We start from the raw sequence: 25,917 nt of genomic DNA, 5'->3' as shown, positions 1-25,917 counted from the left end.
GCAGAGAGTCTTCTTTGCAATCTTAGGTACTTTGGCGCAAAAAAAAAGAAGATGATTTTGCTAATCTTTATGACTGTGATCAGGAGTGTTCTACAGTACTATGATTCAGTTTGATACATGAGCTTTTCTGATAGGTTGAAAACAAAACTGTTGAACCAGACAAAAAAATTGCTCAAAGGTCAAAGGGCAGCGTCTTGAAATGGTATATGAAATATATTTTTTTGAGTACCGGGCTAAAAACATTGTTTCTGACTCAAATCATGTGCTACATCGTGCTAATCGTGGCGCTAATGTCCCAAGATTGAATTGTGTGAGATTAAAACACTCTTTTGTGTATCAAGCTGTTCTAGAAATGAACAAGTCATGAAACTCCACTAACTAATTAGTTTTAGCATTAAAATACAAATACATTAAATACATTTCAGACACTTTAAAAGAAATGTGTAATATATATATATATATATATATATATATATATATATATATTGTTTTATAAAATGTTTATTATTATTATTAAGTATTTTAAATTATTTTCTTAACAGAGAAGTCAAGTGACACGCTTGCTACCATATTTTATAAATGACCCAATTGTGGCTCACAGTGAACAGTGTATTTACACAGTAGCATTGATAACTGTCGAAAGGTGACTTGAGGACGCTTCAAGAGTCCCTTCACATGGGACTACTGGTGGGGCCTCCCCTGTTTGCCTTCATGATGATGATTACAGGTGTCTGCATGAGACCTGTTGTGACAAACATGGACAGGCTATGTTTTGCCATACAAAACATATATCATTTTAGGCCAAAATAAAAAGGAGGGTTTGAAAAAAAAGTACATACATACATTAAGTAAATAAAAATAACATTTATTTTGTGTACATACAGAATAACACCATAGATTGTTATTATTATTATTTATATGATGTTCAGTTTCAGTTATATGGTATGAAGGTTTGTATTTTAATTTATTTCATTTGTCTATTTTTTATTCTTTTCATTACTGAGCAGTAAATCATTAAATAAGATAATGTATTACATTTGATTTCTAAATGTGCATGTTTCCATGACATAGGACTGGCAGCATGTCAGTGAGTGAAGTTGACTTGCTGTAAGTGATCTGATGACCGACGGGAGCAGATTGTTATCATGCTGAGCTCCCGGACTGATGCCTCACACTCAAACCTGTCGCTCACAGGTCTCTCACTCACATTTCCCTCACATGTGTGTGTTTCTGCGTCTGTTAGTCTTAATGGCTAAATGTTTCATGATCACACCAGAAATAAATGCACAGTGATAATATCACAAAAATGTGATATTATGAACTTGATACAAATAATTATAGAGTTGTAGTAATACGAATGACACAGAACATTAACTACAGTAGGTAATTCTGCCCTCTTGTCCTTTTTACCTATTGGACATACAATCTTGAGTCTTGCATATTCGTGAAGAAAACTTTAAAATGTAAAAGAGAATAGCATGCAACATGGGGGAACTTCATAAATGCACTTTTTTGTAAATAATGAGAATAATACATAATATAAGGACACATGTAAAACAGTCAAATCTATATTATTTATGTTCTCAATATTCTGAGATCAATGCTCTGATATATTGGTGTGTTGAGAACAGGTTTCAGATTCAGGTTCCGATTTAGTCTGAATTTTTTTTATGTAAAAAAAGCATGAAAATTACAGAATGATGCATAGCTGGAATAATGTTAACATTTGTACACTCTGTATACAACATGTTACATGCAAAAGTACAATATAGAGATAGTGAAAATGCTTTTAAAAGTATAAAAATGTTAAAGACATCGCAACTTTTGGAGTGTTGAAATACACAACTAAATTAGTTCCGCAAAACTAAGAATATACTGTATACTTAATAAAAAAAAAAAAAGCAACATCTGTTAATAACGGGCAAAAAAATCGTGCACGCCCAAATTTCTAAACTTGTCCACATCATCCGGGAAGTGTGTTGTGTTTTCCATGGTTTAAAACCAGAGCTGTGTGAAGCGGAAAACCGAGCTCTCGAGATAGACCAGCTGTCAGATCTATGCCTGTAAACCCCTCACAGACATTAAGCCCACATCCACAGCACCTGTTTTCCACACAAACAAAATCACTCACACTTCCTGTTGATGTTTTTCTGTGTCATCTTCAGTTGAGGATTACATAATAAATACTAAAATTTGAATGTAAATACATTAGCATATTGCAATGAAAGATATAAGCATGCAGTTAAAGGTCGGTAAAGCCTTTTTATTTAATCTTATGTATTTTTTTTATGTTTATCTGCTTTGTGCAGCATTCTAAAAGATGTGCTACCTTTTAAAAATTAGTTTCTGAGAATAACATTTTATTAATGTAACACACTATGCAATGTCAAATATTATTTTTAAAATTATTATTATTATTATTATTATTATAGTCCAGCTATTTTTTGTAGGCTATTTTCAGTAACAAAATGTAGCAGATAGTTGAAGACAAGATTGTCAGAATAAGGACAGACCCGCACTGTAACTCAATTTCATTATTTTCTATCTCATCAAGGAGATTGTGTCTGTTGTCATTCTGTTTTATAAGGTATGTCCCATTAGTACACAGACAGTTGAGCACTACAGCCTTGTGACCTTAAATACAGTGCATGAGGTCAGGATGAGCTCATTGCGTCTTTTGCAAAAAAAAAAAAAAAAAAACTACTACAAAAAATAAAAAACATTCATGTTTACATTTTAGGGGCAGGACAATGATGATCCTTAAGCAGTGGCTGTAAAACGTCTGGCCAATTACTATCTTTGATCAAGTCACAAATTATTCACAACAACCTATCCTCATTTTGTTCGACTTTGAGCAAACCGACATCTCTTTAATTACAAGCTTTAATCAAAATAAATAATAGTGCTGTAAGCCCCTCGACTGGCATTTTCTCAGATCAGGGGAAGGACCCTTAAGAAACATTTACTACAAGAGTAATAACACCTAGAAAAGATTTGAAAGTAATTGCAAGTTAATATGCTAATTAAAAGGAACGAGTTGTGAGCAATTGTAAAAAAAAATATAATAAATTACTTGTACATTGTATTGATTTGCTGGTAATTGAAAGTTTTGGCAGAAAAGACAACAACAGCACTGCTTACTAGATATAAATCAAAAGAATCATAAAATTATATTTATTTATTTTTCACAACCAAAAACTATTTTTCAGCATAAAAAATTACAACATTTAGAGCTGTTGTGTTTGTTAATAGAAAATATAAATCCCAAAGAACTAGGTTAATAACTAGGTTATTCATGGTCTTTTTACCTTTTTAGCGATTTTTGACAGGTCCTTCTTAATTAAGACCGAGTAGAAGGTTTTGTATGTTTGAAAATAGAATATTTGAAACACTAATTAAAAATTATGTTTAATACTGCAGCATTACTTCATCTTCAGTTGCATACATAAATGTATGTATGTGTAGTCCTTTATCATGATGATGCAGCTAGAAATAATGCTAAATAAATGTGATAAACAACATAATTATAATTCTTTTTAGAGGTCACCTCATACACGCTTAAAATACCTCTAGCATCATTTTAAAAGTAAGTAAGAGGGATTATGAAGGATTTGTTTTTAAGTATTTTATTTATTTTAAACATTTTTTAAAAGCAATATTATATTATTACATAATGTTACTGCTTCCTTTTACATGCATATACAGCATAGTTTTAAAGTTAAAAACAGTCAAAGTATGAAACTTCCAAGTACTACAGGTGAATTCCAGCAACCTGGTTATATATGTGAAAGGGGCATTGAACAAAGCAATGTATAAAAAATAAATGCAGTTAGTGAACAACCCCATGGAAAAATCTTACACTCTTTTTCCAAAACTTACAGAGAAAAGCTAAATGGAAATTTGTGTCTTGATACGATCAACCCCTAACTGTTGTAAAACATAAAAAAGTTGACACTTTTGAATATGCATTTAATATGTTTATTCTTAGATGTGTCTTTGAAAATTGCATCTACGTTGTTTTGACCTGAATGCTTCAAAAATTAATTGCAGCATGAAACGTATGATGAAATTTGTCATTTCTTTCAAGTGAATGTGTAAAACTGCAGCATTTGATATAATGTTGTTTTCATTGTGCAGTTCATATCATGATTATTTTACTTTGCACAAGCATAATATTTTTTCATGACGATGGTGTTGTAATGCAAAAAGTCAAGCTATAAATTATGTAGAAATAAAGTGATAAAAAACAAAAACTACTTCAGCATAATTATTATAAAGTTAACTAAAGCTAACCTTGGCATCATTTTGAAAGTAGGTAAGTAGGATGATTTGAATCAAGGGTTAGTATTATTTTCCACAGGAAGTGGGTGCTGTGCAGAAATAAGACATGATGCCTAACTTCCTGCCTACGTCACAGATGTGTGTGGTTGTTTTTCTCTTCTGTGAGACAAGCAAGACAGGATGTGTGTGTGTTTGCGCATGTGTGTGTGGGTGGGTGACAGAAATGAGGACAGGAAGACTGATGCATGCACATTTTGCAGCTTGCAGAGAAGAAATGTAGCACATGCATGACTTTAGTCTATAATATGAACCTTATAATCTGCAATCATGTAGGCCTAGTTTACCTACAAATATTGAGTTAAAATACACATTTCCTCTGTCATTAAAGCTTTTACACTGTTCCATATACTGTATATCATCTGTGTATTGTTCATTACCATTATTGAAAACTGAAACAGGGGGTGTGATTAGTCATAAAAGTACATAAAATGTACTTCACATATAAAAGACACTGCAAAACAGAAAGAATGATTTATCATTTCTGTGACTGATTTTTTCCAACGCTTAACCCTTATGCTTTTCATGAAAGTGTGATTCATGATCAACATTTTGCTCATTTCAGTTTAATAAGTACCGCTATAAGATTTACCCATGCAGAAGTGCGGAAAAAAATAAATAATAATAAAAATAAACTGTGTTACGGTTTTAAATTATTTATTTATTTATTCTCATTTTGTATTGAAATTCACATTGTGTTTTATACAAAATAATAGTCTGTATTTTAAAGATATCTATTAGTTTGTATTTTTTTTAATCATTAGTATGTAATATATGCATCAACATGTCATGATATGTGTATGTGCATGCGCATTCATGAGAAAAACCCTTTCATGAAGCCTTGTACAGATAACCAGACCTCTAAACTGCCATCAGGCGTCAGTGGTTTGGACTAATTCCTCAGCAAATCTGCAGGACTTCTGATGTTAAGACAGTGACAGAAGCTTCCAACAGAGGGCCTACAGCAAGAGAATCCTCCCAACCAAAACTAAGTACCTACTGCCACCTATTGTCATTATTGTAATCTGCAGGTCTGTGCTTACAACTACATGCTGTGCTTAAAAATACACACTAGATGACGCCATTGCATCATTAATCATACCTGTCACTTGGTTTTCGTGAGAGATTTGCTTTGGCTTACAGTTGATATTGGCATTGTGTGAAAATGCTTAATGTTCTTATTCAGTCTTGTATTTTCAGTTATTTAATATAACACAATTTATTAATGTAATATACATTTGCCTGCTGCTTTTTATGATTGGTATTTTTGAAATCACCCTCTATATATAACACAATTCCACCTATCTGTATTTCTCACCATTAAGAAACATTCTGTAATGAGAACAGCCTTCTATAGATTTGACAGTGCCTGCACTCTAAAAAAAAAAACCTACAGTAATAGCACTAAAAGTGGTTCATTGGCTTGTAATCATAGGGCAGCCATGTTAAGTGCTATACAGCACCTTAGTCAAATGGTTTTATGTATCATAAGAGGAACCCCATTCTTCTCCTTAGATTTTAGATATGTTACTCCACTCTCTTATGTTTTTATATGTTTGCTATGAGGTTGAGTTATTTTTTTAATCCTTTACCCAACTAAACAAAGAGACTAGAGAGTAAGAGAACCTTTAAAGAACCATTCAAGGGCTTAACAGTTTCTTTATACAGTAGCAGTGCTATGTAGAAGCTGTATACAGTATACAGCTGAAGTACCAATTGTTTTTTTGTTTTTGTTTATGTGAGTGTATCACATCACATTCATGCAGTTGTTTTTGTATTTATCTATACTAACCAACACACACACACACACACACACACACATATATATATATATATATATATATATATATATATATATATATATATATATATATATATATATACTCACATTTTGTCATAAATTACACAAAATTAAAAATATTTTTGTATTTTATTCATAGCCTATGTATGTACTGTATGTATGTATACAAACAACCATATATATATATATATATATATATATATATATATATATATATATATATATATTACAGTATATATCTTAAAATGCATATGTATATACACTCACTGGCAACTTTATTAACTACACCTTGTTAGTACTGGGTTGGACTGCCTTCAGAACTGCCTTAATTCTTCATGGCATAGATTCAACAAGGTGTTGGAAACATTTCTCAGAGATTTTAGTCCATATTTACATGATAGCATTACACAGTTGCTACAGATTTGTTGGCTGTACATCCATGATGCAAATCTCCAGTTCCACCACATCCCGAAACTGCTCTATTTGATTGAGATCTGGTGACTGTCGAGGCCATTTAAGTAAAGTGAACTCATTGTTATGTTCAAGAAACCAGTCTGAGATGCTTTGTGACATGATGCATTATCCTTCTGGAAGTAGCCGTCAATAGAGAGGTACACTGTAGTCATTAAGGGATGGACATGGTCAGCAACAATACTCAGAGTTTAAATGATGATCAATTGGCACTAAGGTGTGCCAAGAGAATATCCCCCACACTGATTACCACCACCACCAGCCTGAACCGTTGAGACAAGGCAGGATGGATCCATGATTTCATGTTCTTTACTCCAAATTCTGACCCTACCATCTGAATGTTGCAGCCAAAAATCAAGACTCATCAGACCAGGCAACATTTTTCCAATCTCCTATTGTCCTATTTTGGTTTTCCTGTATGAATTGTAGACTCCGTTTCCTGTTCTTAGCTGACGGGAGCAGCACCTGGTGTGGTCTTCTGCTACTGTAGCCCATCTTCTTCAGGGTTCACTAGGACCACGCCACAAATAAGCTATGAAACAGTTAGTCGAACTGTGTTTGGGTAGAGTACAAAGAGAATGAAGGGGTAGAGGGAATGGGATGATGGTCAATCAGGGCATCTACAATTGATGGCTCAGAGAGCCCTGGGGTGGGGGTACCATCTAAGTCATATATTTAGGCCAGACAATTAGGATCCCCCGATAAAACCTGAAAGAAAGTGAATGTGGGATAAGGTTGTCTGAATGGATGAGAAAGCCAGGGAAGGGTGGATTCGAGAGAAAGAGACAAACAGTATGGTATGAGGTGGCCCGATATATGGAGGTTTCGGGAAGTCAGGTGACCGTTTGTGGTGTGGCCCTGCACCTGAATGTCAGTTAACCATTTAACTCCCTTTCAGTGTGTTGTGCATTTAGAGATGGTATTCTGCATACCTTGGTTGTAACGATTGGTTGAGTTACTGTTGCCTTTCTATCATCTCTAACCAGACTGCCCATTCTCCTTGACCTCTGACATCAACAAGGCATTTTCGTCCACACAACTGCTGCTCACTGGATATTTTCTCTTTTTCTGACCATTCTCTTTTAAACCCTAGAGATGGTTGTGAGTGAAAATTCCATTAGATCAGCAGTTTTTGAAATACTCAGACCAGTCCGTCTGGCACCAACAACCATTCCATGTTTAAATCCCCTTTCTTCACCACATCTAGATTCTGCCATGTGATTGGCTGTATAGCAATTTGTGTTACCAAGCAATTGACCAGGTGAACCTAATAAAGTGGCAGGTGAGTGTGTGTGTTATACTAGTTAATTACAGACCGATCTTGAATCTCCCTTTTCCGTCAAATATACTAGAAAAGGAAGCATCCTATTACATTCCTTCTTAGAGACAATTTTGATGATTTCAAGGACGTATCATAGTACTGAGAGTCCTCTAATTAGATTTACAAATGTCCTGATCTTATCATCTGATTGTGGTTGTATCATTAATTATGGTAAACCATTTTTCTCCATTCCGTCACTGATGGAGTTTTGGTTCTGTGCTTCTGTCACCTCTGGTTGCTTAGTTGGGGACACTTCATTTACAGCGATATCGTTGACGTGATTGCAAATGATTGCACAGATACTATTTAAACTGAACTGAGCTGAATGATGACGTCACTGAATTCAACGATGAATTGCCTTTAACCGTCATTTTACATTATTGACACTGTTTTCCTAATTAATGTTCTTCAGTTGCGCTATATAAATAAAGGTGACTTAACTTGATTATTTAGAATACATTTTTAATTTGTAAAATAAAGTTTATATTTAATAAAGTTTATATTTAAAGTGACTCACATTTTGTTCTAAAACATATATTACATGCAATTATGTCCCAAATATTATTATTATTATTATTATTATTTTATTAATTTGCTAAAAAAAATAAGTTGCTAAATTGATAAAAAGCACTTCAGATATCACAAGAATATGAGTTTGTATGCTTGATGAATCAGTCTTGCTAGCAACTTCACCTAAAACCAGTCACAGCATCAATACGAGAGACTTGCAGGAGTTTTCGTCTGCAAGTTCAAATGCAGTGATAGATCTATATGTGAGACTTACATATAGATCAATAAGTGTGAGTGAAGTTGATGTAGGCAGGTTTGCAGCCAGCGGAGGGAGACAGATAATAATAATTTGATATTTACGCTAATTACTGTAGATAAAAATAAAAATAAAAATCTAGACGTGAAGATCTGGTAATTAGCTGTGCAGAAGGCAGCAGACATATTTAGTAGATTGAGAACTGAGGATCTGGTATGACATGATCCTGAATGTACAAGTGTATCTCACAAACAGAATATTTACAGTAGCTAGATAGATAGATAGATAGATAGATAGATAGATAGATAGATAGATAGATAGATAGATAGATACAGTCATGACATCACACAAAACTGTAACTGTACTGTAATACATTCAATCAATAAATTAGCATTAAAAATGTGGTTAATTATTACATTATTATTAGTACACTATTATTGTGCTGATTGCAATGCATCCCACATTTCTGTTAAAAGAACAGAATATAGTATTTGTTTATTGGCAATTTGAGAGATAACCTTGCACTTAAGCATTCTGGACGCAAGATGGTGCTGTACGACTAAATATTGAGATTCAACAGTGAAGTTCATTCGGTTGCAGAGATGGAGATGTGAGCTCGGTGTCATCAAGGTTTAGGTTTCTGTCATGTCTTCCGCTGGAGCTGATGCTACACGTTCTCCACAGCTGTAGGTTCATTTCTGAAGTGCGTGTAATCACGTGAACTTAACTTAAATTAGTTTTTTTTTTCAGTGAAATAAATAATCTTACCATCTTTATTCTTTATGCACACAAATAAATGGACAAGGGCTTTTTTTTTTCAGGAAATCAAAAACTGTGACTGTCTCCGAAAACAAAGCCAGAATATGCTTATCCTGTGGGTTCTGCATAGTGCTAAATGCATACTTTGTGGTTAGTAAAAACCTCAGGGTTCTTTTCAGTAAGACAAGGGGTGTAAGCTTGTAGTAATAATAATTCCCCTTCCCCATGTGGTTCTAAATCATTTGCCAAAATTTTGGACACTTTCGTGCACTCATTGTAGCTGCTGCCACATATAGGCTACTTCTTACAGGACTTTCCAGGATATTAATATCTGAAGATGTTGCGTTTGAGACTGAGGTTGTATTGTTGGTCTTATTCATCCATGGAATGTGTCTTTAATGTGGAAGATCCCCTCTGGACACCAAAGTAGTGCATCTTGGAAATCGTACTCTTACAGACACTGAAAAGACTGGAGTCAGCATCACAAAATAAACAGAGAAATGTTTACATTTCAAATGCACAGTCACTCTGAATTACATAAGGGTTTTTGTACAGTGTACGTGTGTTTCCTGTTACTGTGGGCCTCAAAGCACAGTAATACATAGTGGAATCCATAACTGCTGCAGAAGAGATTTCCAGATGAACACGTTTCTGTACTTTATCAAGTTTGATTGACAGACGTGGGAAAGGTGGATTGGGTTTTGTCACATATTCAGTATCTTCATCAATCATTATTAGAAACTCTGGTCTTGATCCAGGTTTTTGTTTGTACCAGTGCAAACTGTCTGTTGAGCCTTCATATATGCATGACAGTGTAATGTTTGTATCCTCCATTAACTCTGTGGTGTTTATGTCTGGTTTGATTGAATAGCCAGTAGTTTCACCTGTGAAGACATATATTTAGCACATAATATTTGGTTTTTAAAGAAAAAACAGGAAGTAGTTTGTCATTTTACCCCAAAACAAAAACCAATTTAAGCTCATTTCTTACCAAAGTAATTGAAAGGTATGAACAGACAGAGCAACAACATCGTTTTTGTGAAGATTTCTCAATATCACTGAAAGTCCTCTTCTGTCTTCGGAGACATTGTGCCATTCTTTTGTTTGCAGTGACTTTCCCCTCAGCTAGCTCCACCTTTCCAACTCATATATTACTTTCACAGCTTCACACGCTTTAGAAGTTCTCCATGTTCTTCCTTCATACAGAGTTTGGTACAAAGCTTTACCATTTAATAGTCTACATACAGTGTATCAGGAGGTCTGTCATTGGATTTGCTGAGAACCATCCTTGGAATACAGATTAGTCACTGTTTTTGGTAAAGATTTAATTTGCTGAGAAGACATGTTCTGTATCTAGAGGACACCTCATTTCTCTTGTATTTAAATAGGGATTGGAACAAACTTGGAACTTTCTTTATCACAAGAAAGAATTGTACTACAATTGTGCTGCTTATGTACTACATACTTGCTTACTGAACATGTTTTATTACTGTATATTGTTTATTAGCTCTTTCTAATGGCTATATAACGGCTATATTTAAGTTTTTAAACTGAACATCATCCTGAATGTCATTCCACATTCAGTTTTTGTACAGTGTAGTTGTGTTTCCTGTCACTGTGGGCTGCAGGGCACAGTAGTACAGAGCCGAGTCTTTCACTTCTGTAGAAGAGATGGTCAGATTCATGGTTTTGGCTGCTTTATCAGCCGCAGCGGTCAGACGGAGAGCGGGCTCTAATTTAGGGCTGGTTTCAAAGAACACAATGAGGTGCTCAGGTTTGGATCCGGGATACTGACGGTACCACTGTAAATTCTGAACATTTCCATTGTAGTTGCAGATCAATGTAACATCTTTTCCTGCTAAAATCTGCTTCTCTGTGAAGACTGGTTTTATGATGTCAGCAGCAGCATTCTCTGTTTAAAAAAACAAAGCAAGTTTTAATTAAGAATTTCTAATGGATTCATTCAGATTTTAAACAGTATAAAAAGGAGAAAAAAACTAAACAATTTCCACAGTAATTGTTATGAATCACACACCTTTTTGGAGAGAAAATATAATGAATACAAGGAGCAACATTTACACTAATGAGAGCCTATGACTTTGAGAGTCAAGACTAACAGTTCTCTTCTAGAGTAGGACTGACTCTATTTATGTCTGCTCTGTGTTTAAACCGAGACTGATCTACAGTAGGATGGTTCCTGAGCTCCACCTTCTGGCAGCAGAAAGCATAAAATAGGACTTTTGCTACAATGTCTCATGTAGAATATGGAGTATATGTGCTTTGTAAGTACTAATAAACAGCCAGTATGCTAGTAATATGCTTGCTATTAAGCAACTAGTTAATAGTGAGAATTGGTCCCTAGTCTAAAGCGTTAATTAACTTTTATTTGTTTTATTGATTTCTGTATAATTAATACTAATTTAGTTTCATGCTTGCATGCAGTTTCCTTTCTTCCAAATTTGGCATAATGTTAGCAGGTGTGTTCATACTATGGTGTACTGCTTAACATATTGTAAATTATAGTATGTTTTGTCTTGTAATAGTGGCTTTGAGGGGAGACACTGCAGGCAAAAACACTGTTTTTTCATGCACCTCTCAAGTATGAGATTTTGGGCTTTTAGTTTTTTCATAAAGTGTTTTTTTTTTAGACTAGAGGAAAGAAAACATCCAAAAGACACGGTTAACTGTTTCTTTTATAGCATTTTATCTATTTGTGTCAATTGATTTCAAGGTTTTTACAGAGGGATTTGTTATTATTTGTTTGATTACATGCAACATTTTATTCCCCCCAATGTTTCGAAAATATAGTGTTTTCTGTCCGTTCTAAGTATTTTCTAAATTATGGAGTGACAAAAATTAGATACCCCAAATTCCCTCTTTAAAAACTTTTGACTCTAAAATGTAAAAAAAAATTAAACAAGAATTTTGAAACTGACATCATGAAGTGTTTATATTTTGTACTAGAAATGTATGCAGTTTTAAATTTGGGTAGGCAATAACTATTAGTTATTTTTTTTACCCTTCACCTCCAGTGTCTCGCCTTAAATGACCAATAAATAAGTAAATGGTGCATAACATTTGCTAAAATGGTACAGTAATTCTCAGAGAAAACCACCTTATAAGGAATGGAAAGTTGAAAAATACTGAGACACTGCCTGAGGGCAGGCTTAGATATATGACTAAACAATGCAAGAAACAAGTTTTTGTACAGTCTAGAAGGTTTTTCTGTCACTGTGGGCTCCAGAGCACAGTAGTACAGAGCGGAGTCTGATAAAGCAGTAGAGGAGATGATCAGATCCACACGTTTGTCCTCATGGAGTCTGATGGACATATGTGGATGAGGTTGGTCAGCTCTTGTGACATACTTAGAAGCCTCAACAATCAGCAGCAGAAACTCTGGTCTTGATCCAGGCTTCTGTCGATACCAGTGGAGACTGTAAGCTGATCCATCATATGTACAGGACAGAGTGGTGCTGCTTCCTTCAGTTAAAACTACAGACGGTTGGTTTGGTCTGATGACATTCCCATTCGCTTTACCTACAATCAGAATCAGAATCAGAATCAGAATCAGAATGAGCTTTATTGCCAGGTATGTACACATACGAGGAATTTGTTTTCGTGACAGAAGCTCCGCAGTACAACAGAATGACAGCGACAGAACATAAAACACATAATAAAGAATAAAAAATACAAATAAGTAGAGAGTGAATAACAATATACAAATGACAATTGTAGGCAAGTATATTACAAAATGAAGTTATGTATGTACATATATATTGTGTGCAAAATTTAAGTGTATACTAAGTATGTGTGTTAGATAAATAAAGTGTGTGTGTATATAAATATAAAGTGTAGTGTGTCCGCCGTTATTATAAGCTGTTCATAAGATGGATTGCCTGAGGGAAGAAACTGGTCCTGTGTCTGGTCGTTCTAGTGCTCAGTGCTCTTCAGCGTCGACCAGATGGCAACAGTTCAAAGAGGGAGTGTGCTGGATGTGAGGGGTCCAGAGTGATTTTGACAGCCCTTTTTCTCACTCTGGATAAGTACAGTTCTTGAATAGATGGGAGGGTTGAACCGATGATTCGCTCAGCAGTCCGGACTACCCTCTGTAGTCTTCTGAGGTCAGATTTAGAAGCTGAGCTGAACCAGACAGTTACTGAAGTGCAGAGGATGGATTCAATGATGGTGGAGTAGAACTGTTTCAGCAGCTCCTGTGGCAGGTTTAACTTCCTCAGCTGGCGGAGAAAGTACAACCTCTGCTGGGCCTTTTTCACGATGGAGTCAATGTGAATGTCCCACTTCAGGTCCTGAGAGATAGAGGTGCCCAGGAACCTGAATGACTCCACTGCAGTCACAGTGCTGTTCATGATGGTGAGTGGGGGGAGTGCAGGGGGGTCTCTCCTGAAGTCCACGATCATCTCCACTGTTTTGAGGGTGTTAAGCTCCAGGTTGTTGAGACTGCACCAGACAGCCAGCTCTTTTACCTCCTGTCTGTAAGCAGACTCGTCACCGTCCTGAATGAGGCCGATGAGTGTGGTGTCATCTGCAAACTTCAGGAGCTTGACAGAGGGGTCCTTAGATGTGCAATCGTTGGTGTAGAGGGAGAAGAGCAGTGGGGAGAGAACACAGCCCTGGGGAGCTCCGGTGCTGATTGTACGGGTGCTGGATGTGTATTTTCCCAGCCTCACTAGCTGCTGCCTGTCTGTCAGGAAGCTGTTGATCCACTGACAGACGGAGGTGGGCACGGAGAGCTGATTTAGTTTGGGCAGGAGGAGGTTTGGGATGATCGTGTTGAAGGCCGAGCTGAAGTCCACAAACAGGATCCTCACATAAGTCCCCGGTCTGTCTAGGTGTTGCAGAACATAATGCAGTCCAATGTTTACTGCATCGTCCACAGACCTGTTTGCTCTGTAGGCAAACTGAAGAGGATCCAGCAAGGGCCCAGTGATGTCCTTCAGGTGGCCCAGCACCAGTTTTTTCAAATGACTTCATGACTACAGACGTTAGAGCCACAGGCCTGTAGTCATTTAGTCCTGTAATTTTGGGTTTCTTAGGGATGGGGATGATGGTGGAACGTTTGAGGCATGAAGGGACTTCACACAGCTCCAGCGATCTGTTGAAGATCTGTGTGAAGATGGGGGCCAGCTGGTCAGCACAGGATTTCAGACAGGCTGGTGTAACACAATCTGGGCCTGGTGCTTTTTTCCTTTTCTGCTTCCGGAAGACCTGGCGCACCGCATCCTCGCTGATCTGAATTGCAGGTGTGGGGGAGAGGGGGGATGCAGGAGGTGTGAATGGTGAGAGTGCTTGATTGGAGAGGTGTTCAGGATGGGTTGCAGGAGCTGTTAATGGTGTGAACGGTAGTTTGGAGAGGCATTCAGGGCTGGTTGCAGGAGTTGTGAAAGGTGTGAATGGTTGTTGGGGAGGCGTTCAGGGCAGGTGATGGGTGTTCTTTCAAACCTGCAGTAAAACTCATTCAGATCGTCTGCCAGTCGTTGATTCTCTACGGTGCTGGGGGGTGGTGTCTTGTAATTGGTGATCTTCTTTAGACTTTTCCACACTGATGCGGAGTCGTTGGAAGTGAACTGAGTCCTTATTTTTTCAGAATAATTCCTCTTTGCCACTTTGATCTCCTTTTCCAATGTGTATTTAGCCTGTTTATACAAGACATTGTCCCCCTTCACGTAAGCATCTTCTTTGGCCTGACGGAGCTGTCTGAGTTTTGCAGTGAACCACGGTTTGTCATTATTGTAAATTAGTTGAGTCTTTGTAGGAATACACATATCCTCACAGAAACTGATATATGATGTTACGGTCTCTGTGAGTTCATCCAGATCGGTGGCAGCAGCTTCAAAGACACTCCAATCAGTGAGGTCAAAACAAGATTGTAAATCCTGCTCTGCTTCATTAGTCCATCTTTTTACAGTCCTTGATACAGGTTTAGCTGATTTTAGTTTCTGCCTGTAGGATGGTATTAGATGAACCAGAAGGTGATCAGAACGTCCCAAAGCTGCTCGTGGAACAGAGTGAAATGCATCCTTTATTGTGGTGTAACAGTGATCCAATATATTACTGTCTCTTGTGGGACAAGTAACATGCTGTCTGTATTTTGGCAGTTCACGGGACAGATTGGCTTTATTAAAGTCCCCAAGAATGATTAAAACAGAGTCCGGGTGTTGTTGTTCTGTCTCTGTGATCTGATCAGCGAGTTTCTGTAAAGCTGAGCTCACATGCGCTTGAGGATGGATGTAAACACTGACCAGAATGAACGAGTGAAACTCCCGCGGCGAATAGAACGGCTTGCAGTTGATGAAGAGTGTTTCGAGATTTGAGCAGCACGTCTTCTTTAACACAGTTACATCTGTACACCACCGTTCATTGATGTAAAAGCATGTCCCGCCGCCACGCGATTTCCCCGTTGATTCTGTGTCACGATCCGCTCTAAACAGCTGAAAGCCCGGCAGATGGAGCGCGCTGTCCGGTATGGTGTCGTTCAGCCAGGTTTCCGTGAAACACAGAGCAGCAGAGTGTGTGAAATCCTTATTTGTCCGAGAAAGCAGAAGGAGTTCGTCCGTTTTGTTGGGTAGAGAGCGGAGATTTGCCAGATGGATGCTAGGCAACGGCGTTCGAAATCCGCGCTTCCTGAGTCTGACGAGCGCTCCCGCTCGCTTCCCCCGTCTGCGCGTCCTGAAGCGCTTGATCAGCGCCGCTGCTCCTCCGATAACAACGTTCAGTAAAACGTCTGAATAATTGAAATCCGGTAAAATATCCTGTGGTGTGTTCTGCCGAATGTTCAGCAGTTCTTCCCTGGTGAAACTGATGGCAGGAATATAACTAAAGACAGGACAAACTAACAAAAACACAAAAACATATGCGGAGCTCGTCACGGAGGCAGCCATCCTGTATCGGCGCCAGGCGTGAGTCATAATAAAGAATAAAGGAATATAATGGATTATGTTTAGAATGAATTAAAATTTATATATATATATATATATATATATATATATATATATATATATATATATATATATACTTTTTTTTTCTAGTGATATTCTGAAATATGGTACATGTACGACTAACAGTACTTACAGTAACTGAGGATAAAAATGAAAACAGAAGAGATGAGTAACATGATTCTGTAGTTTGAGCTCAGACTGAACAATGAAGGAAAGTCAGTGCTGTCTCAATGATTTCTTTTGCTGAAACTGACAAAACCTTGAGCTCCTCCCACACACACCTCCTTGTTCATCTTACCCTAGAAAAAATACTGACTGCATGTGAAAACAGTTTGGTTTACTAATTAATCTACTTAAAAATAATGTTTTGTAAATACAGTATGGCTGTTTAATCATACATAATGATTTCATAAAAAATCAGCTGTACAGGTATGTGGAAAATATACAGTTTTAAAGTACTGTAACTACAAGTTTCAAAGAGCTTTAAACTTGTTGATTTAAGCTCTCTTCATTTTTCTTTCACTTTTCATTATTGTACACTGTGGTACATGTTGGTAATGTTTGGTAATTACAAAGTGTGTCCTGATCATCTGTTTTTGTACAGTGCAGTTGTGTTTTCTGTCACTGTGGGCTCCAGGGCACAGTAGTACAGAGCAGAATCATCCATTTGAGTAGAAGATATGCTCAGATTCATAAGTTTTTTTATTTTATCGGCCACAGCATACAGACGAAGCTTGGACTCTGACCGACTGCTGGTCTCAGTATAAAAAATTATATTCTCAGGTTTGGATCCGGGATAGTACTGACGATACCATTGCAAATTGCGAACATTGCCACTGTAGTTGCAGGAAAGAGTAACATTTCTTCCTGCCAAAACATGCTGCTTTGTGAAGAATGAGGTTATCACTTCAGCATCAGCATTCTCTGTTAAAAAAAAAAATTAAAAATTAAAAACAAATTAAAACCATTACAATTCATGATCTAATTAAGAGTATAAAATAGTTGGTTTATTAATACATTAAGCCAGTCAAAATCAATAATCTGGAAATTGTTATTGTCAGGGTTAGGCAAGGGAGGAACTCAAGTGCAGACAGGAAGTACAAAACAAAGAGTTTATTAAATACAAAAAAGGGAAAACAAAAACCCACGAGGGGGAAAACAAGGGCTAGGGTAGACACTAAATAATTCTACAAAACTCAATAAACAAGGCAAACAAAGACTCAAGACAGGAGAACACTAACTACAAATAACACTCACGGTTATACAGGGACTTCAGAGGTACAATCACAAGTGTAGAACACATAAGTAGTACACAATGAACCGACGCAAGACAGAGCACACTAGGAGATCTAAATAGGGGTACTAATCAAGACACGACAGGTGTTACAGATAGGACAATCACGACACGACTAGGATAACAAGGGGGCGGGGCAAGGAACAAGACAAACACAAGCACATGGCCCAAAGACAAGGCCATGCGCTTGTACACAAAACATGGGTCTGTCATGATCCTGCCTCAAGACTAGGAAAAATCAAGGACACGAGGGCAGAATCATGACAGAACCCCTCCCTTAAGGAGCGGCTTCCAGACGCTCCTCAAGGGAACATCAAACACGGGACACAGACACAAACCAACAGGATATGACAAATAACAACAAAGGCAAACATGAGTACACAACGGCAGGGTTGGGGTGACAAATCAAAAAAAACAAACAGGGAAGGGGAGGGGGCGGGAGTACAAAGTTCATGAGGGACAGACCAGGGTGGGTGGGAGGGTTAGGGATCTTAGAAGGACAGGACGAAGGCTGACGACGGGGGTACGGGCAGGTCTGGGTGGTGAGGGGCGGGGAGGGTTCTCGGGATAACTGAAGGGAGCAGACACAGGATGCGGGGTAACACTTACGGGACGCGGGGCAACATCAACAGGACGAGGGGCGACTACATCAACAGGACGAGGGGCGACTACATCAACAGGACGAGGGGCGACTACATCAACAGGACGAGGGGCGACTACATCAACAGGGCACGGGGAGACGACAGGACACGGGGATACAACATCTACTGGACACGGGGCCACATCAACAGGACACGGGGCCACATCAACAGGACACGGGGAGACAACGGCTGGACACTTAGGACTTCTGGGGACAGGGTCAGGGGACAAAACAGGACTGACGGGGACTTCTAAAATTTGGACAAGACGGGACAAATAATCAGAAAAAGCTTTAGCAGCTAGGATAATAGGCAGCTCCTTATGGGATGAGACCGACTGTACAAGAGTCTTTGCTGCAGAGTCGGCCGCGGCTCTCTCCTCCGCTCTCACGACTGCAGCTCTCTTCTTTGCCGGCTCGGGCACGCTCACTGTTGCTGGCTCGGGCACGCCAGCTCTCTCCGCTGCTGGCACGGGCACGCCAGCGCTCACCGCTGCTGGCACGGGCACGCCAGCGCTCACCGCTGCTGGCACGGGCACGCCAGCGCTCACCGCTGCTGGCACGGGCACGCCAGCGCTCACCGCTGCTGACTCGGGAGGAGACAGGGTCACAGGACCGGCAGGCCCCTTCTTCCTCCTCTTCCTCCTCGGGCGCGGTGCAGAGGCTACAGCTGGGTCAGAGGCGGGTTGGGGGAGTTTGGTCTCGGACAGGGCAGACTCGGACGCCGAAGACTCTGAAGCCGACTCCCATGAAAACCGTCTCCCTCGTTTCATGGGGAGACTGCTGGCTGAGGAGGGCACCTCAGGACTCTGGGAGGGGCTTGCCTGACCCCCCAGGGTTGCCACGGCCAGGACACGACCCTCCGGGATCGCCGGCAGCTGGGTAGGTGGGGACCTCTGGGGCTCCTCCTCTCGCCCGCTCACTCCGGAACGACCTCCCCTGGTCCCCCGGAACACCACAAGGCGAGAGCCCTCAAAACAATCTCGCTGGCTGGCTGATGCCATCCAGCATTGCCTCCTGTCTGCTGAGTTCCTTGGTGGTCGGTTCATTCTGTCAGGGTTAGGCAAGGGAGGAACTCAAGTGCAGACAGGAAGTACAAAACAAAGAGTTTATTAAATACAAAAAAGGGAAAACAAAAACCCACGAGGGGGAAAACAAGGGCTAGGGTAGACACTAAATAATTCTACAAAACTCAATAAACAAGGCAAACAAAGACTCAAGACAGGAGAACACTAACTACAAATAACACTCACGGTTATACAGGGACTTCAGAGGTACAATCACAAGTGTAGAACACATAAGTAGTACACAATGAACCGACGCAAGACAGAGCACACTAGGAGATCTAAATAGGGGTACTAATCAAGACACGACAGGTGTTACAGATAGGACAATCACGACACGACTAGGATAACAAGGGGGCGGGGCAAGGGAACAAGACAACACAAGCACATGGCCCAAAGACAAGGCCATGCGCTTGTACACAAAACATGGGTCTGTCATGATCCTGCCTCAAGACTAGGAAAAATCAAGGACACGAGGGCAGAATCATGACAGTTATCATGGATTCCTCACCCTTAAAATGGGAAAATATCATGAGGATCAGGAGCAACATCATCAATGAGACAAAAAGCCTGTAGAGTCAAGTTTCCTTCGAACTGACTCAGTTTGTATTTGCACTTTGTTTTGAAATCATGTAAATGGGAGCTCCACCTTCTGGCAAACGCCATGCATAACTGGGTCTCTCTGATGTAAATATTATTTCATTATATATATATAAAAAAAAAATAAAAATTAAAACACTGAGACTGTGTAGAATGTGTGTGGTAACCACTGGTTAAGTATGTAATTCTTTTTCAAATGTAATTAAAACAACCAAAGTTATATCAAAGAAACATGATTAGCAAATTACACATCTATCTATAGAGTAACGTCTAGGTTATGTATGTAACCCTCGTTCCCTGAAGGAGACCCCATTCATCAGTCTCTTTCTGACACTGTAGAACGTGACAGACTAAAATTTAACTATAAATTCAGTAGTCTAGATGTGGTCTTAACTGTGAATCTAAAATAATTATGTGGGTAACAAGGGCTCTGGAAACCTCTAGTATATAGAAACCTAATAACCTTCCTGTGGCAATATATTTAAAATATTTGAGATAAATCTGTGCTGTAGTCATTTAAAAAACTGCCTATTTGAACATTATAGTAATTTATCAGAGAGAAATGTGTCTTAAACAAACTTTCAATTTATTCCAAGCTTCATTTTAAGGAACACATTGGATTTCTTTTATGCTGGGCTGCGTTCAGCCCCAACAAAACGTTGCACAACGTTTTTTAAACAGAAACGGTGATGCGTTGAACACACTGTTCTGATTACGCAAGAGTTGCAACTATGGCAGCTGAGAAGGCCATTATTTGTGTTCTTTGTGAAGAATTTTCGGAGCCATCTATTTAGCCTCACATACTGACTTTATTTGTAGTTCATACGGTTTTAATACCCTGTATTTTCTTTCTCATTTTTAGGAAAAGCACTTAATTACCGTTGTTTATTTCTATACCAAATTTCATTCACTTGCAATGAAGCTAAAATATAAACAACTACATCATTATGTTGATATCCTATATTTTTTACAATAAAACTTATGACAAACATGTCTTATAACATCCTCAGTTGTTGCGTATACCGAGCTGCAACGAACACATTTGTACATTATTTTCCTTGAAGCCATTGTGCGAGTTCACTTTAATTCCGCGTGCTTTATATACATGTTGCTGCTGATTGGACTGCAGTTCTGACACACCCACCAAACAAGAGAAAACGCATCTCAAACCCCGTTGCACACCGGTGCACACCGTTTCCAGGAAACATGACGTTCAACCCGGAAACCGTAGCAAACATCTCGGTTACGTATGTAACCTTGGTTCCCTGAATAGGGAACGAGATGCTGCGGTGACGTCACCACGTATGGGAACACCTCCGGTGTGACGAATGTCTGAAGCCCTATACCATCCCGCCAATCCTATTGGCCAAATGGCGCATAGCACCACCCTACGCATGCGCACGCATGATATACCTGGGTGCAGCGCGCCATTTCGCTCAGATTTCATGACTGAAGATGAAGAAATTATCAAGGTACGGAACGGCCAGAACCGCAGCATCTCGTTCCCTATTCAGGGAACCAAGGTTACATACGTAACCGAGATGTTCCCTATCATAGGTCACTTCGATGCTGCGGTGACGTCACCACGTATGGGAACGATATACCAAAACGCCTGACGTACCTGATAACTGAGATCCGAGGAAGCATCTGCTCAAGCGGAGAAAACCCGGGAGCCAGGAGTCATCCTCACATCCAGACTGTAGGACTTGATAAAAATGCTCGGTGAGGACCATCCTGCCGCAGCACAGATATCATCCATAGAAGATCCACTGAGAAAAGCTTGAGAAGAAGCCACAGCTCAAGTGGAATGAGCCTCAATTCCTAAGGGCGAAGCGAGTCCGCGCGCCTCATAGGCCAAAGAAATTGCCTCCACCAGCCAATGGGACATGCGCTGCTTTGTAACCGCATGGCCCTTACTTTTATGTCCAAAACAGACAAACAGCTGGTCAGATTCATGCCAAGAGGCTGTACGATCCACATAAGTCTTTAAGCTCTCACAGGGCAAAGACTTAGATCTCTTGATCCAGCCTCAGCAGGTGAAAAAGCTTCCAGGAACACTTACTGAAAGCGAAAGAGGTTAGATGCGACCTAGGAACATAGTTAGGCCTGGGCCGCAGCAGCACCTTCACAGAGCCCGGTGCAAATTCCATGCATGAGGGTGAAACAGAAAGAGCCTGTAAATCCCCAACTCTCTTGAGGGAGGATAAAGCCATGAGAAGAAATGTCTTCAGTGTCAAGAATTTATACGATACGGGCTCCAAGGGCTCAAACGGATGCCCTGATAAACCTAGCAACACAAGGATAAACCCCATGAAGGAACTCGCACAGGGCGGAAAGGCCTCAGCCGTCGCGCACGCTGTACGAAACGAGAAACTAGTGGATGACGCCTCATAGAGGCACCGCCTATGTATTCGTGGTAAGCTGAAATGGCTGCCACGTAAACCTTAAAAGTGGCTGGTGTTACGCCATCCGAAAAACAATCCTGGAGGGACTCCAGCACTGAAGCCACTGGGCAGTAAACTGGATCCACATTACGATTGCCACACCAGGCTGTAATCAGTCTCCACTTGAAAGCATATAAGCGTCTCCTAGAAGCTGCTCTAGAATTCAATATAGTCTCAGTGGTTCCAACAGAAAGACCGGGACATACTAATGCACTCCGCTCAGTGGCCACGCCCACAGTTTCCACAGATCCGGCCTCGGGTGCCAAATCAGCCCCTGTGCTTGTGATAATAAATCTTGTCTGAGGGGAATCTCCACGGAGAGCCCGCTAGCAGACTGATAGATCCGCAAACCACGGCTGCGTGTGCCATCGCGGAGCCACCAGCAGCAGCTGTTCCACTCTGTCCCGCCGTATTCTGCATAATACCGCTGGGATCAAATGAATCGGAGGAAAAGCATACAGACTGGTCCTGGGCCAGCTGTGAGCTAATGCATCCACGCCCAGGGGCGATGGGGGGCATAGGGAGAACCATAGCGGGCAATGCGTAGTCATGTTTGACGCGAATAAATCCACTTTCGCTTTGCCGAATATCCACCATAAAAGATTCACCGTCTGGAGGTGTAATCTCCATTCTCCCTGTTCCAGAGCCTGTCTGGATAGCATATCCGCTCCGAAGTTCAAACGTCCGGGGACATGAACAACTCGGATCGACAGAAATTTTCTCTGAGACCAGAGAAGAACATGTCTCGCCAGCCTGCACAGGGGGCGAGAGCGTAATCCTTCCTAATGATTCAGGTATGAGACAAACGCTGTGTTGTCTGATCTGAGCAGCACAAGACGGCCGATCAGCAGATTCGCGAATTACTGGAGAGCCAGAAAACTGCCAGTAATTCCAACCGGTTATATACCAACTGCGTTGTGCAGCTGTCCACACTCCATGGGCTGATAGCCCTTGACAAACAGCTCCCCAACCGGTCAAAGACGCATCCGTCGTGACGGTCTCTGGGAAAGCTCAATCCCCAGCCGAACCCCGGTAGGAGAAACTCGGTTGGCATCCATAGTTTTAACGACATCACACAACTCCGTGTCACCGAAATCGTCGGATGCGGAAGACAACGGGGTGAAATATTTCGTCTTTCCGCCCACTTTTCACTGAAAAGGGGCGCATGTGAAGTAACCCCAGACAAATTACGGGGAATGCCGCTGTCAATCGTCCAAGTGGTTAACAGATGGACGCCCTGGAGCCGCAACGGGGCCAGAGCTACATCCATGCATTGAGAAGTACGGGGTCTACGACTTCTATAGCCCCTTTGCTCAGCAGAGTTGACATCTCCTGTCACAACACTGCTATACCATCAGTCTACCACCGTGGAAAGAATTCAGCGGAAAGAGGCGGGCCTCTAAAAAGCGAATTGGTGTATCCATGACAATTGTGCGTAACACCCATTGAGAAATGCCGGGGAAGCGTTACACGCGACCCAAAACGATACTAGCAGTCTCAAATTTCCGCTTTCTGCAACGTTGTCATACACATAATGTCCGTGCACGGAAAAGCCTGCGGCATTCGTGCACAGGGGAAGTGTATGCATAAGAGCTATTGCGTCCCGTTGTGTATAATCCTGAACGTGTCCACGGCAGGAATTAGACCAACGAATTGAACATCAAGCTCTGCCGCTAACTAAAACGGCGGCTGAGCGAGCCGTCATAAATGGGTCGTCTGTGTAAGACCCTAGAATCACCCCTCAAAATCTGAAAGCTAGATTGCGCAGTGTCTGAGGGATTATTAGTTATTATTTATGCCTGGCGTCACAGCCCGATCCAATGCTGCTCGAAGCGCTGTTTGCTGCGAGACAGTCAATGTCAGAGCGTAAGGACTGCAGTGAGAGTGTTGGATGCGCATTAGCGGTCCAACAGCACTCTATAGTGGAGGGCACAGTCCCTGGCGAACATGAAGTAAAGCGCATGCGTAAACTCGCTGCGTTTCGTTGTGTATAATCCTGAAGCGTATCCACGGCAGGATTTAATTCACCAAGATAAAAATCGGGCCACGTCGCCATTGCGAGAACGTGGCGGCTGTATGAGCAGTCATAAACTGGCCATCTTTGCCAGCCTTTTGTGCCGCCCCTCAAACTCTGAAGGCTGGATTGTGCAGAGTGTCTGAGGGGGCGCTCAAATGATAACTCAATCCAATGATGCTCGAGGTGCCTTTGCTGCGAGACAGTCAATGTTAGAGCGTGGGGACTGCAGTGAGAGGGTTGGATGTGCATTAGCAGTCCAACAGCACTCTCTAGTGGAGGGCACAGACCCTGGCAAACATAGAAGGAAAGCGCAAGCGTCAAACTCGCTGCGTTTCGTTGTGTATAATCCTGAAGCGTGTTCACGGCAGGATTAATCCAACAAGATAACAGTAGGCCACGCCGCTAGCGAGAACGTGGCAGCTGTGTGAGCCATCATAACTGGCCATATTCGCCAGTCTCTCGTGGCGTCCCTCAGACTCTGAAGGCTGAATAGTGCAGAGTGTCTGAGGGGGCGCTCAAATGATAGCTCAATCCAATGATGCTCGAGGTGCCTTTGCTGCGAGACAGTCAATGTTAGAGCGTGGGGACTGCAGTGAAAGGGTTGGATGTGCATTAGCAGTCCAACAGCACTCTCTAGTGGAGGGCACAGACCCTGGCAAACATGAAGTAAAGCGCATGCGTCAAACTCGCTGCGTTTCATTGCGTATAATCCTGAAGCGTGTTCACGGCAGGATTTAATACAACAAGAAAACATTAGGCCACGCCGCTAGCGAGAACGCGGCAGCTGTGTGAGCCGTCATAAACTGGCCATATTTTCCAGCCTCTTGTGGCGTCCCTCAGACTCTGAAGGCTGAATAGTGCCGAGTGTCTGAGGGGGCGCTCCAATAACAGCTCAGTTCAGTGACGCTCGAAGTGCTTGTGCTGCGAGACAGTCAATGTTAGAGCGTAGGGGAAGAACGAGAGGCTTCTCGTAAAGAACCGTAATAAGAGAATGAAATTTTTCCCGAAATAGACACGACTCGATACGTCTAGACGAGACTAGGTCGCGGCGGAGTTAGGCGCGATCCGTTCGGCTAGAGAGGTAGTCAAACGGCATCGCTATATAATAGCATGTCACTTAATCGTGGCAAAAACCCGCGCCGTTCGTGATATGCGCTGATAAGGCTGCTTCCAGGACCTCGAACCTCTTGGTGGAGGTCCGTGAGAAGGGTAGTTTATCCACCGCGTGGATAGCCACATATTAGCACACTGAGAAAGGGGAAGCGCGTTTCTCCTGTCCGCTCGGAGGGAGAGAACCGCTTATGCCGGTCAGAGCCTACTCTGAGTAGAAGCTGCGGTTAGACAACATAGTATAAAGCAAAACTGCTCTGATTAACGCGCTCGAGTAGGGGAGAGCGAGCAAGTGGAAACTCCAGTGCATCACTGTACTCATAGTCAAGCCGCACATAT

The 25,917-nt window shown here is 40.9% G+C and overlaps 2 gene segments (V, D, J or C); both read right to left on the bottom strand.

The window, feature by feature from the left end:
- Positions 1 to 11,036: 11,036 nt before the first annotated feature.
- Positions 11,037 to 11,581, bottom strand: LOC113040938 (T cell receptor alpha variable 25-like). The segment is given in 2 exon segments: positions 11,037 to 11,368; positions 11,492 to 11,581. Coding segments are annotated over 2 exon segments (372 nt in total).
- Positions 11,582 to 12,537: 956 nt separating this feature from the next.
- On the bottom strand, positions 12,538 to 16,649 carry LOC113040930 (T cell receptor alpha variable 30-like). The segment is given in 3 exon segments: positions 12,538 to 12,571; positions 12,666 to 12,993; positions 16,546 to 16,649. Coding segments are annotated over 3 exon segments (405 nt in total).
- Between the last annotated feature and the right edge of the window lie 9,268 nt (positions 16,650 to 25,917).

The sequence above is a fragment of the Carassius auratus genome, chromosome 2 (genome assembly GCF_003368295.1).
Source record: "Carassius auratus strain Wakin chromosome 2, ASM336829v1, whole genome shotgun sequence".
NCBI lineage: Eukaryota > Metazoa > Chordata > Actinopteri > Cypriniformes > Cyprinidae > Carassius > Carassius auratus.
This window is presented reverse-complemented; position numbering and strand designations above follow the sequence as displayed.